At 34.1% G+C, this 15949-nt stretch overlaps 1 protein-coding gene across 1 annotated transcript in view; it reads left to right on the top strand.

The window, feature by feature from the left end:
* Positions 1-14920, top strand: part of GABRG1 (gamma-aminobutyric acid type A receptor subunit gamma1) — a 66475-nt gene extending 51555 nt beyond the window's left edge. The window contains exons 8-9 of the mRNA XM_042934037.1: positions 3678-3889; positions 14487-14920. Coding sequence (XP_042789971.1) covers positions 3678-3889; positions 14487-14756 — 482 coding nt within the window. The 3' untranslated portion in view covers positions 14757-14920. The remainder of the gene's footprint in view (positions 1-3677; positions 3890-14486) is intronic.
* Positions 14921-15949: the final 1029 nt, after the last annotated feature.

Consider the following 15949-nt stretch of genomic DNA (forward strand, 5'->3'; position numbering starts at 1 on the left):
AAAATTGGAATGGGTTGTTTCTATTCTACTATTATATTTTTATAAAGCCAAAAAACATGCCATAGTTTCAGAAAGGGTATAGCCAATTGTGGAATTGTGTTGTTATGTGAATCCATAGTTTTAAGTTTTAGCGTATCAACTGTGAAGCCATAGCCAGATCTATCTTGAAGAATATCTCTTATAATTGTGGGCCCTATGTGTTTGGAGGACCAAGATTTTTCTTAAAACGAGTGTAGGTACATACATACATACATACATACACACATAATTGAAGGACAATTTCCTGAGTTTATTTATGTCACATTTATCAAATGTTTTTTAATGAAACAGGCAGCGTTTTGGGGGCTTTAGTGTTAACAGCGAACAGTAGTTATAAAATCCTCATGTTTAAGGCATTTATGTTTTAGTGGGGTATGCAGGTAATGTACAAATATAAAAAGCATATAATATCAGTGAGTAATAAAGGTTATGAAGAGAAAGCAAAATAAATATAAGAGTATGTCAGGGGATGTGCGTAAATATGCTGTTTGCTATTTTGTGTTATGGAGTCAGGCCACACTTGTTTGAGGAGGGAGCAGAGACCCAGTCAAGTGTGGGAGCTAACCTGGTGGGTATCTGGTAGAACGATAATACAGGCAGGGAGAACCACCAGGTCCTAACGTGGGATCTTCTTTGCCATGCCATGCTTGAAGGCCCGAAAAAAAACCAAAAAGCAACAATGGCTAGACTGACTGAGAGGTGGTAGAAAATGAGATTGGAGACATGCCAGTAGTTAGATCATATTTGTAACAGGTCATTTTACAGACTTTGGATTTTATTCTCAATGTGATGTGGAAGACTTGTAGGATTTTGAGCAAGGGAAACCAAGGAGGCAATATCAATGAATCTGCTTAATAACCCAAATATTTTTTTTATTATTATGGATTCAAAGATATTTTATAGGAAATCCACTATCTTATTTTTATGTGAAAGACTGTGATATTAATTACTAAATTAAAGACATAAATATCTGAAAGCTAAGTTCTGTAGTTTTCATTGATTTATGAATAGAAATGTAATAGTACTTTAGTAAAGTGAAATTTAATGCAGTCACTGATATTGAAATCAAAGCACACATTGTCTTTAATTTTTTTTTTGAGTTAATTGGGACAAAAGTATGGAAGCCAGGAATACATTTGGAAATCTATCGTTTTCTGAGTGTGGCAATGTTGTGATTTGATAAGTTACCAGAAAAAAAGGTGTAAGGTGAGGAAAAGGAAAGACTTGTTTATTCGTGGTAATTGTTGAGCACTTCCTGTATGCCTAGCCTTAATAAATAGTTTTGGTTTAAAAATCATTGCAGCAAAATTGTCAGGAATAATAGGGTAAAAAAGAAATCTGTTATCATATTTGGATATTTTAACATTCTTTCTCACTCATGGTAGAACAATTACGTGGGAGAAAGATCAATGAAGATGTAAAAAATCTGAATGAAATTATCAACTACTTGACCCGATTAATATTCATAGAAGACTATCCCTAACTACAAAACATACCATACTTTCACGTGCATATGGAAGTAAATTAAGAATTAATATACATAATATAGATAATAGTGGCCTTATCTATTTGGAAATTTTAAAATGACCTTTTAGATAACCCTTGGGTCAAAATGGAAATTGGAAAATATTTCAAACTAAATTTTAATAAGAATTTAACACATAAATATTTGTAGATGCAACTAAAGCATTGCTCAGAGAGGAAGTTATAGTTTTACAATGCTAATGTTAGAAAGGAAGATATAAAATCAATATTCTAAGTATCTACTTTAAGAACTAATAAATAAAATAAATACCTCATGTGTAAATTCATTATAAGTAGTAAGATATTACTGTGCCAGTTTTTTAGATGAAAGGCATAGAGACGTTAAGAAACTTCCTTAAGGTCACAGAACTAAAGGAAGAGTCAGAATTTGGGGCCATGTCTGGTGGACATAGAATGAGAATTGTAGCGGTTTAGGTAAGAAGAGATATGGTATGTGCAGCTGTGAGTTAAGGGTGCCAAGATGAGCTGTGGTAAGAACCACAAGAAAGCCATAACTAAAAACAAACAGATACTCCCAGAGATACATACACAGGGCTGGGGCCCAGGGTGACATCCCAATTTTATATGCTGAATTCTTCAAAATATGAAAATTTTCTCTGTGCTTTTTAGGTATTCCATTGACATAATCTTGCTACTATTCTTTACTTAAACTTGAGATTAAAAAATAACTTCAATTCAAGTTATTGTGTAAGAAAACACTGTACTAGTTTGGATTAATTTTAATTGTTTGTGACAGAAAACCTCAAATCTCTATAGCTTAAATTAGGTGGAAGAGGATTTGTTTCTCATGTGAGAAGCCCAGAGGTAGGTAGTGGAAGGGCGATTGCAGTGTGAGGGGCTCAGGCTCCTTCTAGTTTTTTGCTGTGTTGTGGATGATTTTAATTCTCATGATTATCTAATGTTCTAAGATGGCTGCTGGTGCTCTAGCCATTGTATTCCTGCAGAAAGCTCTGAGGAAGAGGGAAAGATGGGCATTTCCTATCTCTTTAATGCCGTCTTTTATTTTTATTGAAATACAATTGACATTATATTAGTTCTAGAAGTACAACATAGTGATTCAATACTTGTGTATATTGCAGATCGATTACCGCTGTAGGTCTGGTTAACATCCATCATTATACAGTTACAAAATGTATTTTCTTGTGACAAAAATTTTTTTTTAAGTTTATTAATTTTGAGAGAGAGAGAGAGAGAGCAGAGGAAGAGCAGAGAGGAGGGAAAGAATCTTCTAAGTAGGCTCCAAGGTGTCAGCATGGCCAGACCTCACAAATGGTGAGCTGAAATCGAACGTGAGTTGCTTAACTGACTGAGCCATCCAGGTGCCCCTGTGATGAGAACTTTTAAGATCTACTCTCAGCAACTTTTAGATATACAACACAGTATTATTAACTATAATCACCATGCTGTATATTACATCTCCATGACTTACTTTATACCTGGAAATTTGACATTTTTGACTCCCTTTTTGCATTTTTAATGCCATCCATTGGCCATTGTTTACGCCCTTGACTTACTTCTCCTCAGCTGTGTCCACACATAACTGAGAGAAGGGGGCAAAGAAGTTCTTCCAGGCAGCCACATGCCAGCTAAAACTTGGAGAATTTATTGCTGTGGAGGAATGGAAGAATGAGTACAGGGAGTCAGATATCTGCAGTCCACAAATTTAGGTGAGGAAAACTCATACAGACACATGGGTCTCCTGGGTGGCTCAGTCAGCTAAGCATCTGACTCTTGATTTCTGCTCATTGTAATCTCATGGTTCCTGAGATCGAGTCCCAAGTTGCGTTCTGCACTGACAGCACAAAGGCCACTTGGGATTCTCTCTCTTTTTTTTCTCTCTCTGTCCCTCTCTCACTCACTGTCTCACTACAAAATAAATAAATAAGCTTAAAAAGAAAAATAAAATTCATACAGACACAAAGAGCACATTGAACATAATGTAGCTATGGTTACCAGTAATTTTTTGTGTAAATCAGGAGTAATCATATCCTTTTGTTTCCATTGTTTGTGACCGCTTACAGCATTGCCAAATCAGATGGCAGAACTAAAATAGTCTGTTACTTTTTGTCTCCTATTTTCCCCTCCCTCCGCAGGTATCACCACAGTCCTGACTATGACAACTCTGAGCACAATCGCCAGGAAGTCATTACCTAAGGTTTCTTATGTGACTGCGATGGACCTCTTTGTTTCTGTTTGTTTCATTTTTGTTTTTGCAGCCTTAATGGAATATGGCACCTTGCATTATTTTACCAGCAACAAAAAAGGAAAGACTACTAGAGACAGAAAGCAAAAAAATAAGAGCTCGGTATGTTATAAAAATCTGTATTTTATAAACATCAACTTATCATAATAGAGATGGTGTTCTGAATACTCATGTTATACTTGCTTAGACAAATATGGATTCTTGAAGTACCCAGCAAGAGATAAATAACATTAAGATGACACCGGAGTACCTAACATGGCCTATCAGGAGAGGTATATTGATAGTGCCCCTTAGAAAAGACTCTAAATCCCCTTGTAAAGAGTGGTTTCTTATTGTGGATTTTCCCCAAATGGTAGATTTTTTGTACCCCCAAAATTATTTAAGATCTCTCTTTGATGCTATTTTTGTGTTAGGATTTTCACTTCTAACAAAAGGTGGCCCACAAAATTACTTAATTTTTAGAGATAAAGAACCCTCTTTAATATTAGTATTCAGCTGTGTTTGAAAGTCATAGCTATGAAGTGTTTTTGATTCGCCTATATTTGTGCTCTCTTACTCCCCCTTCCCTATCATGTATCTACCCCAACATACATCACATCAAATTGATTTATTAGAAGTGGCTCTATTAATTTCAATATACTTAAGTATTGGATGATCAACTATAATCTATTATAATGGCAATTGTAACAACCTTCAAGTAATATCCAACACTTACTGAGTATGCCAGGTATTTTATGTGCATGATTTCATTTATGTTCCTATGAGGACAAGTGCAGCGATTTGCAGAAGGACAGACAGCCTTAGGAACTGAAGAATCCAAGACTCAAACCTAGGTCTTTTTTGGTGCCAGAGCTGAAGCTTGTAATCACTCCTTGGTGTTTCCTGTTCTTATAGGACTCAGAAAAGTCAACATTTGTTCCTCCAGTATTGACCAAAAAAAAAAAAAAAAAAAAAAAAAAAGCCACTTTTTTGCTGATTCCAGGAAATGTTTTTTTTTTTTTTCAAAGCAGATTTGTTCCCACATACCTAAATTAACGAGAACAGCTATCCTGAATGGCAAGCTTGTAAGCCTACCATAGAGCATATATAATAAGTCACGGAGTTTTCTATATTATCTCCTAACTTAGCAAGTTCTAGGATTCAATGCTTTTCTTCCCTCCTCCCAGTTTTCATTAATTTCTTTATCAAACTTTGACATCATTTTCAATTGTATTTTACTTTTCATATTACACTCCAAGGACCAAACTTATGTGTATTTGCTTTCAGTTTCCCGCAATATTCCAAGTAAGTGGAGCACATTGATGGCAGTACACATTTGATAACCTACATTGCAGAATTAGTCTGTGACTTTCTCAATTTGACTTATTTTAGCTTACCCATAGGACATAATATAACCCCTGAATGGATAAACCATCAGGGAGCCATAATGTCAATGTTAATATCCATTTGCTAAATTTTTAGGTAAAGAAAAATGCAGGTTTTCTACCATTTTCCTTTAATCAAAGCCAAGCATCCTCTCTGGATTTTCCATTTCATCATTTACTCATCCATAGCTATGTTCAATGACCACTTTGAAAATTTTACTTCTGGAAACTGAATAAAAGGCAGGAAATCTATAATCTCACATAGATTCTCTAATTTCATTATAAAAATATACAATGTAGCGACTATTATTATATTATCAAAGACACTCAACCAAAAAGTGGCTACTCTACGACTATAGCAAATCAGTTTGGCTATCACATTCACTCAGTAAACTTAACCATGGGAGTGCAAATTTTAAAATTATGATTTTTTAAAATAATTCATTCACCAAATATTTGTTAGGGATACCCATATCCTAGGCAATGTTCTAGAATTTAAGGGAAAAAAATCTATACATTGGGTATTTAAAATTTAGCGTCAGGCCCAGGAGGCAAAATAATAAACATGAAAAAATAAGGAATAAAAATTAAATAAGAGCTTTGAAGCACTAAATTTCAAACATTAAAAGTTAAATTGATATATATTGTTGACTACCTAGGTACAAAAAATATTTTTATTAGAGCTATCCAGAATAAAGTTCTGTAGTCTCTCCTTTCTGTTCAGTTATGTGATTTATGAGCTCTTTTAATAGTAAATGACATTTTGATTGAAAAACCAGGATCAATAATCAAATCTGACTCCCTGCTTGGTTTTGTGTTCAACCATATGGTCTTGCTAATTGAGTAAATCAGATTGCACTTTCATGAAGAATAAACAGCTTTGCTTGTTGTCTCGAGTGCTCTACTTAATGGTTTTGTGGAGTCTGTTCTTTCTTCTGCCAGCCAGGACAAAAAATTGCATAACCTAGACCCAGAAGTCTTGAAGCATCTTGGCTTTACCCCTTTTCAAATGTTTCGGTTGTTGTTGTCGTTGTTGTTACTGTTCTCATCTTCCTGTTTTTCTTTTCCTTCCTCTTGCTCTTCCTCCTCTTCTTCCTCCTCCCCTCTCCCTCCTCCTCCTTCTCCCACTTCTCCTTCTCCTTCCCCTTCTCTCTCTCTTCCTTCCATACCCCCACTTTCTTTCATAAACTCAAAATTCTGAGTAGTTTAAAACATAGCATTTTTCCCTTTTTGTTCTCTGAATGACTTACAGGAACAGTCAAGTCAGAACCAAAGACCTCGACTAGAGTCACTGAAAGATCAACATGTCTATTATTAAGCAAAACCAAAATCCCCTTCTTGAGGTCTCTTTGCTTAACTGAGAATCTCAGATTATTTCAATTTATTTAAAAAAGCGGTAATATTTGAATACAATAGATTTTTAGCTCCAATGACCCTCTTAAAAAAACAAATTAATAAAAATACTTTTTACCTTACTCTCCATGTGATATATTAGGCCTTTTCTCTATTTCCCTTCCTTTTTCTGTTCTCTCTCTCTCTCTCCCCCTCTCTCTCTCACTCTCTCTGTCTCCCCCTTTACCTCCCATCTTCCTTCCTTTCTTCCGCCCCCTGCTTCCGTCTTTCCATATCTATTTCTTTCCTCTTTATTTTTTGTTATTGTGAATATCATTGACATTTTAATTTGGCCCATATTTCCATCCCATATAATACATATTATTGTGTTTTTACTCATACTCATTAAGAACATGCTTCAGGTGTGTTTATGTCAACATCTGTTTTTTTGTTTTTTTTTTTAAATCTAAGTTAAGAGTGTTGTAGCATGGAATCCAGACTCTACGAAACAGGTAAAGGTCATAGAAATACAATTGTAGTAAGCCATTCATTATTAACTAAAGAGTAGTTCGTGTTGAAACTGGAATCTTCATCCCATGGATGATTAGAAATCTCAGAAAACCATATTATACCTATATCAGGAGCCTGGTATACCCATCTGAGGAGAGACTTACTTATTTGTAATCTCTTAATTTGGTTAAAGTATGCAATCATGGAAATGTATTTCACCGATCATGGACAAGGCACTTTGGAGAGAAAAAACAATAGAATGTGTTCTTTGCTTTCATAGATCTTAAATGTAGTTATGGAAAAATATAATATACATGTAAACATAAGATAAAGTATAATACAAATTAAAAATAAAAATAAAGATAATAAGAGAATTAGCTCAGAAGACTGGGTTCAAATACTTTTTCAGAAGCAGTGTTTTCTATAGTAAATATATATTAGCATATTTTAAAGGAAATGTTCATATTGAAATAGAGACAAGTACCATGAAGCCTGACCTATGTGGTTTATCCCTCGCGTTGAGGAAGTCCAGAAACACCAGGTGATGTGGTCTGTGAAACATTGACTTCAGCACACAGTGCTGAGAGGAGGTTATGTTAATGTGAGTCACAATGGAGTGGGTGGTTTCCTTTCATTTCAGGTGTAAATAACTCACTCAAAGTTGTAAAGTAATGCTTTCAAAGGGGATTTGACAGAGAAAAATTCATAGGAAGTGTGATATCATCGAATTTGTTCTTTCCAGAGTAAGTTACAAAGTTCAGGAGAACAAATTAGGAAGAATATTTAAGATAGAGAAAGAACCATGTGAGTGAGCCAAGCTGAGTCTTACGTGAGAATAAGATATAGATAGACTTATGAGACTTATGAGAATAAGATATAGATAGACTGATATATGTTCCAAGCTGTATTGTCCAGTGCAGTAGCCATTGGCCATATATTGCTAGGTTGATTTAAATTGATTAAAATTAACCCAAATTTAAAATTCAGTATCTTAGTATCATTAGTCATATTTCAAGTGCTCAATAGCTACATCTGACTAGTGAGTACCATGTTGAACAGTGCAGACACAGGACATTTTTGTCATCATAGAAAATTGTGCTGGACAGTGCTGGTCTAGAAAATAGGAATCTTAGGAAAGAAAATAACCTAGGTTGAGGATAGAAAAGTGGTATATGGCCAAGTTGTGGAAAGTCTCCAGTACCAAGCTAAAGAATTTATATTTTGTACTGTCAGGACTGTTATGCCATGAATGTTTTTAGGCAAGATGGCATATTTGTATCTATGTTTCCGAAAGATGATTAGAGGTAGCCTGGAATATACACTTGAATGACAAACAAGGCAGGGAGATAAATTTGGAAACTATTGCAATAGTTCAAGAAGTAATATACCACAGAGAGCAGGACCCAGGATATTAGAGTGAAGATAATGTGTGGGAAAGTTTTTGTTTGTTTTGCCCATAATCCCCACCCCTCAGCTCCTTCTCTTCAAATAAATGATCTTATTTTCAGTTAATACATATCTATATAAATAAACATTCATCTACCTTTGAGAATACTGAAATAAAAGCCATATAAATACGCAGTTTCACAAATTATAAATCTTTCCCTTAATGGCATTTGGCAAAGCCTCTAGGAGAGATCATTTGATATTGATGAGATGTGAAATACAAGGTTATTTAAATAACTGTAAGGTGTCAGTAGGTGTGGGATGTTGTCAACAGACGGCATAGCCATTTAATATCAGCTGTGACAATGGTCGTATAAAGATCCTCGGGAGGTATATAAATACCAACAACAGTGGCTCTTTGTTTTTTTAACCTTGATTTCCAAATAACACTAATATTTCTCTACCTACTTAAACCATCATAGATTATTATAGCTGATTATTATAGCTTGTGACCAGATTAGTCACAAGTAAAAAAAAATCTCATTGAAAAAATTAATTTTAGGAGTGCCTGGGTGGCTCAGTCAATTAAACATGGAACTCTTGATTTCGGCGCAGATCATGATCTCACTGTCCATGGGATGGAGCGCCATGCTGTCAGCACAGAGCCTGCTTGGGATTCTCTCTCTCCCTTTCTCTCCGTCCCTTACCCACTCGTGCATGCACATGCTCTTTCTCTCTCTCTCTCTCTCTCTCAAAAAATAAACTTAAAAAATTAAGTTTAATAAGTGCACAGTTGAACAAGTCAAAAAGTATAAAATGTACAAGTGAAGAATAAAATTCTGTACCGTGAACACTTGCTCCTAGTCTTTAGAATTAACCACATTTTATCATTTTGCTCTTACTTTCCTCTGATGATTATTTCCATTATATATCCGATTCTTAAGGTACCAAGTTTATTAAAGTTGTGACTCTTTGGTATAAAAGAAAAATATAGCTTTCCCACCATCTCCATCTTATGCTTTCCTTTAATATTTTATCTTGCCTTTAATAACTATTGTTGATTACTTTTCAAATTTCAAATAATACACTTAAATATCTACCTTTTAATTCATTATCACTAATTATAATGCCAATCTGATTATTATTTTTGATAGTAAATCTTTCTCTTTCTGACCTGAAAATTTTCATCTCATCTCTTTTTCCGTGGTGTTAAAATTTCTGAGGGCCAGTACACTCTCTGTTTTTTTACCTCATTCATTTCATTACTTAATATTCCTATCTTCTATTTCTGAGAATTTCCTTGATTCTTTATTTCAATTATTTTCTGTTTTCTCCTAAATTCCTCATAGAATTCTTATTAGATACCTGTAGGCCTCCTAGGTTAATTATCCATGTGTTACAGATATTCTTTTTTTATCCTGTTTTTTACTATCCTATTTGTTATTGATACATTCTTTGTCTGTATATTGTGGGCAACTTCCTTCCATAAGATTTTATTTCACAATGTTTTGATTTTTTTTCCTGAATTTACAATGTTATCCTTAATTTCCGAGAGCTTTTATTTTCTAAATGTTCTCTATCCTGTTTTCCTTAAATGGATACAACTTGTCTCTTTAAGTATTTCTGAGTGAACTAATTCAAAAGGTTAATATTCTCTTATGTTTCCTGAATTATTAGAATCAGTAATTCTAGCTGTTCATCTCCATGTTTTTCTTTTGTAGTGTTAGTACCTTGAAAGTTCACCTTGGAAGTTCTTGGCGATTTTTCTCCAATAGGCCCTGCAAGCTTGTCATGCCACTCTTGAATTTCCAAGTGTCAGATTTCACTTCCGTGGTGGGGGTGGGGATGGGGACCACGACATCTTGGTGCTTCCAAACATGCACACATACACTCTAAATGATGATGAGGGTTTTACTAGGACATTCCAATACCAACTTCAGGAGCCCTAATCCTCCCTGGAGTGGCATGGGATGATCTGATGGTCGAAGTTTCAAGGTTCTAAACGTGAGCAGACATCAACCTGTCAGCATCTCTACTTTCTACATGCGTGGATGAGTGATGGTTCAGACCGCGGTAGCTATTCCGGAGATGGACATTTCACAAAGGCCATGTTTTCCATCCTGTTTTATCATTCCCATGTTTCCTGCTTTAGAGTAAGCATCTCTGAAGCTTTGATGGGAAGAACAGCTCTTCCCCTCATGCTTCCATTTCCTGAGCCTCTTCCAAAATGTGACTTCCTTTGGTCCACTTCGCTTGTTGGCTTGTTTTCACCTGTTCTTTGTCTTTCAGGAACAGCACAAACTCTGACATGCTGGTTGACCACTCAGCATCACTAAGATCCATCTCATGTCTGTTGTTAACACTGATGTGGATTTTTGTAGGTTTTGAAATGGATTTTATGAAAGTACAGTGTCTTGAGAAAACCTGTGCTCAGGCTGGCATTCTCGCATGTAAAGTTTTAAATGGGAGATTAAGGACAGTAATATTAGTGTTTCATAATATTGATAACATGACCTAATAATATTTCATATTCACGTAATTGATATTTAATAACATTAATGATGTTAGTGTATGATACAAATAATAATATATAAACATACATAAATATAATTTGTACATAAATGTTTTATTTACTAGTTAATAATATTTATTTGACATTAATGTGTCTTGATGCTTGAAATATATTTTGTATACCTATCTCCTTTATTAATATCTACATAGTGTAGTCCTTAATATATAACCAGACATACATATATTTAATAATGAGACCATGATCAATTTATTGTAATGTTAAGTTCAGCTATATTCTTAGTGACGTTTTCAAATAACAATATAATGGTATATTCTCAAAACTATATTATTTAAAGTAAAAAATAACTTTGATTATGTAGTTTATTTTTCTATCACTTACCTGATTTATTTTTTTTAATTTTTTCAATGCTTGCTATTTTGGGGGGGGACAGGACCTTTACTTGAGAAATTATAAGATGGGTAATAAAGTTGCACTTCAGATAAATGAGGTTTGGAATGTGCATATTCTACTGATTAATTTTTTAGTGGTTTCCAGGTCACAATCTGTGTGTCAAAATATTTTATTTTATTGCTACTGTGTCAGCTTTTGGGATATTTTTCTCAGCACATATAAAATATATTTCTGTTCACATCCATCATTCATTAAAGTGTAGCTTCTTTCAGTTTATGGACTTGTGGTGTTTTGAGGGACAGCAGGAAACTGGAAAATTGTCCATTTAAAGTGTCACTGCATTAGAAGCTCTCCATGATTTTGAACACTACAGATTAGTCCATTTTTAAAATGAACCACTTTTTTCTCCACCTTTGTGCACTTTAATGTTTAATCATCCCCTCATACACAACTGATATCTTCTAACAAACACACCATCTTCCTATTTATGTCAGTGCTGAGGGATATTTGGAATGTATTTTGTGCCATATAACCTTGAAATTGCCTATTAACAAAGTTGTATTTAGTTTTTTAACATATCTATCTATCTATCTATCTATCTATTTATTTATTTATTTTGAGAGACAGAGCGTGGGCAGGGGAAGGGCAGAGAGAGAGGGAGACACAGAATCCAAAGCAGACTCCAGGCTCCAAGCTGTCAGAACAGAACCTGACGCGGGGCTCGAACTCCCGAACTGCCCAGGTGCCCCAAACAAACTTGTATTTTAATCACTTTCCACTCTGATTAGCACTTGAACATATGTTATGTAAGTACTAAGTGACAAAGAAATGAATACCAATTTGCCTCATTTTGTACATAATTTTAGTGCTCCATTAAAGTTTCAGAGTCTTATTCAAGTATCCCCAAGTGTCAACCTGAAAAGATATGTCATTAACATTTAATAATATACTGCTTCTGCTTTTTATGATACATCCAGGCAAGTGGAGTCATGAATTGATTTGTGTTTAGGGCATTGCTCCTTATCTTTAGGCTGCACATTTTGTTTCTAATATTATGACTTGTGTGATGCATTTATCTTTTTAAAATATCACTCTATGTAATTATTTGCTACTTTTTACATCTACTGAATTTTAACATTTAGTAGTTTGGTTTCTATGTTTCTGTTGAAATAAAATGGATTTTAGTATAGGTCCAAATTTTTTTAATTCTCTTTTGTTTAATTTTTAAAATCTTTTCCATACAGTATTTAATATTCAAGGCTTTGAGATTTGTCTCTTTCAAAATGCAGGATGAAAAAATGTAAACATTTTCATTAGGAAGAATTTAGGATCAGGTTAAAATAATTTCTATGATCTCAGCATTATATTTAGTGTTTAGGTAATAAAATCAATGATTCTTACAAGTTGTAGGATTCACATTTTAAGATAATCCCTAAATATGGAGAAGTTCTGAAGGAAGAGTTATGAAAACTGGAATCTTCATTAATATTTTAATTGCTGTTTTATTCAAGGGTTCATTAATTTTTTTTCCAGTAACATTAAAAAATTTTTTTTTGACATTTATTTATTATTGAGAGACAGAGAGAGAAAGAGCATGAGCAGGGGAGGGGCAGAGAGAGGGGGAGACACAGAATCCAAAGCAGGGTCTAGGCTCTGAGCTGTCAGCACAGAGCCTACTGGGGGCTCAAACTCACAAACCAGGAGATCATGACCTGAGCCAAAGTCAGAAGCTCAACTGACTGAGCCATCCAGGTGCCCCTCCAGTAACATTTTTTATAAGGTGCATGTTGTTGTTGTTGTTACTGTTATTGTTGCTTAGCACGTCTTTTATTTTTTATTTATTTTTTAATTTTTTTTAACGTTTATTTATTTTTGAGACAGAGAGAGACAGAGCATGAACGGGGGAGGGTCAGAGAGAGAGGGAGACACAGAATCCGAAACAGGCTCCAGGCTCTGAGCAGTCAGCACAGAGCCCGATGCGGGGTTCGAACTCACGGACCGCAAGATCGTGACCTGAGCCAGAGTCGGATGCTTAACCGACTGAGCACCCAGGCGCCCCTAGTACGTCTTTTATACCAAATTGTGATATGTCTCCCACAGGCATCAACACTAGCAATGGCAATAAGATTACCTATTGGCAGCTGAATACTTGTATGTTTCATATTTTGCTTTGTGCTTTATGCACATCATCTCATTTAATCACCAAATGGATCTGTGTATTACTGTGACTTTTGTACAGAAGACACGGAGACAGAAGGAAGAGCACTAACAATTCCTGTTGGAGGTGACATAACTCTGCTGGGCAGAAATGGAATTGTTGACCAAACCTGTCTGACTCCAACGTGATTGCTTTAATGTCTCACAGTATCCTGGACTTGCTTGATTTTAAAATATTAAATTTTTTTTATTATATAAGTATTATTCAGAACCTGGTATCATAAAAAATTAGTTTGATATCGGTCCCACATGATCCTGATAAAAGTAGCTGCTATAAGTGGGCAAGATGGAGCACTTATCATTTAAATAAGTCATGTAATATACTCATCACAGCCATCACAAAAATCAGGTGCTGATATAATTCCAACTATGAGGCTAGCTATATTGGTAGAATGTACCAAATTTTGGACACAGTTGTTCTCAAACAAAAACCTGAGTTTTTAACTCCTGCATGTTGTCTCTTCCAAATATGATGCCTTGCACTTATCCTCTACTACAAACCCTATCCATGCCTTTTTTTATTCATTCACAGTTCTTCAAAGCTTTTCTGCATTATCAAAATTCCATCTTTGCTATTTGCTCTCATTATCACCAAAATAAATAAATTATGTAATATAATAGTAGCAAACAGACACTTAGAGAATTATAAATGTTTTAGTGTAAAATATATATTTTTGTTTTAGAATTAGATTCATGGTTAACAATATTTTGGTGGGCCAGTTTTCTAAAGGTAAACAATATATTCCACATTTGAGCGTTTTTTCCCTGAAAGGTCTTTGGAATGTATAATAATATTAAGTTATGTGTTACAAAGTAAATTATAATCTAAAAACGCATTAGGATTGAACACCTCTCTGATTTCTAAAAACTAAGATTATTTTTATTGCAGAGTTTGCCTTGAGGAGCCATACTGATCTTTCTTTATGAGATTTTTTTTTCTGAAAAACTCATTTATTATTTTACTCAGATGTCCCCTGGACTCCATCCTGGATCCACTCTGATTCCAATGAATAGCATTTCTCTGCCACATGGAGAAGAGGATTATGGGTACCAGTGTTTGGAGGGCAAAGATTGTGCCAGTTTCTTCTGCTGCTTTGAAGACTGCAGAACAGGATCATGGAGGGAAGGAAGGATACACATACGCATTGCCAAAATTGACTCCTATTCTCGAATATTTTTCCCAACAGCTTTTGCCCTGTTCAATTTGGTTTATTGGGTTGGCTACCTTTATTTATAAATTCTGTTCACTAGGCAAAAATCATAAGAAGTTTAACTAAATCCGATAAAATTTACTGCACTTCAGTAACAGGAAGTTTTAAATTTAAAATGCAGAAAACCAATGTAAAATTAAAACTATTAAAATGTAAAACTATTGAACCTTTCTATGGCTTCAAAGGTAAATAAAGTAGCAGCTTTCATATTAATTTACTTAAATGTATGTAAAATAGATTAGTTGCAAAATTCAGTATATAAAATAGTATTATATATTTTTACTTTAATCTTATTTATTTTACTTATATCCCATTAGGATTTTGAATTTGTTAAGTTCTGTGGTTCATATTTTAAAGATGGATTACTTTAATTATTTTAATAATATTATATTTAAATATAATCTGTCCCTTTTTGTAATGGGAGCATAATCTCATGCCTAATATTTATATAGTAATTTTTTGCTTGGAAAATATTGTTATTTTGATTTTTCTCTTACTTTTTATTTGTATGCCCTGTTTGCAATAGAGCTAGTGAAAACTATGATTTCCTGGCATTTCTATCCAGATGTTTTACTCCCAAGAACAAATTAAATTAGAAGAAAAGGCCAGTTTTTACCTTATTATAAGACCAGTTTTTAATCTGTATTTTAGTCATGTCCATTTCCTGACACAATATTAAATAGAACTCTAGTTACATTTAGTTTTGGTGATTTACCAACTAGGATGGAAACCACCAAGGTCATTTCTTTTAAATACAAGGGGAAAATAAAATGTTACACTTATCATTTTATTCTCTGCCTCACAGCATTTATGAAGTATGAAGAAGTTAACACAGAAATGTTTGGATCTACCAAGACTGAAATTAAATACAGAAAGAATTGATTTTTTCTTTATGCTCTACAAAAGCATACATTCTCTAAATTAACAAAACGTTGAAGAATAGTGCTTGTATATACTTATTGTGGATAAAGAATTATTATGTAACAAAGTGAGTAACAGTTCATATTGAGGATATGGGCTTAAATATGTATCATTAATAATTGCCGGACTAAAAACATTCTAGAAATATAGTTTTAGGTGGTGTCATATATTGTCTTTTCCAGCTCCTACGTTTGGCTCCTGTCAGTTTTACATCTTTGTTATAAATTGTTATGATGTTCTCTTTTTTAAAAAATGAAAGCAGGCTCAAAAATCATGTTAAAAGTAAAATTCTATTATA

This window comes from Panthera leo, chromosome B1 (assembly GCF_018350215.1).
Source record: "Panthera leo isolate Ple1 chromosome B1, P.leo_Ple1_pat1.1, whole genome shotgun sequence".
NCBI classification, from domain to species: domain Eukaryota; kingdom Metazoa; phylum Chordata; class Mammalia; order Carnivora; family Felidae; genus Panthera; species Panthera leo.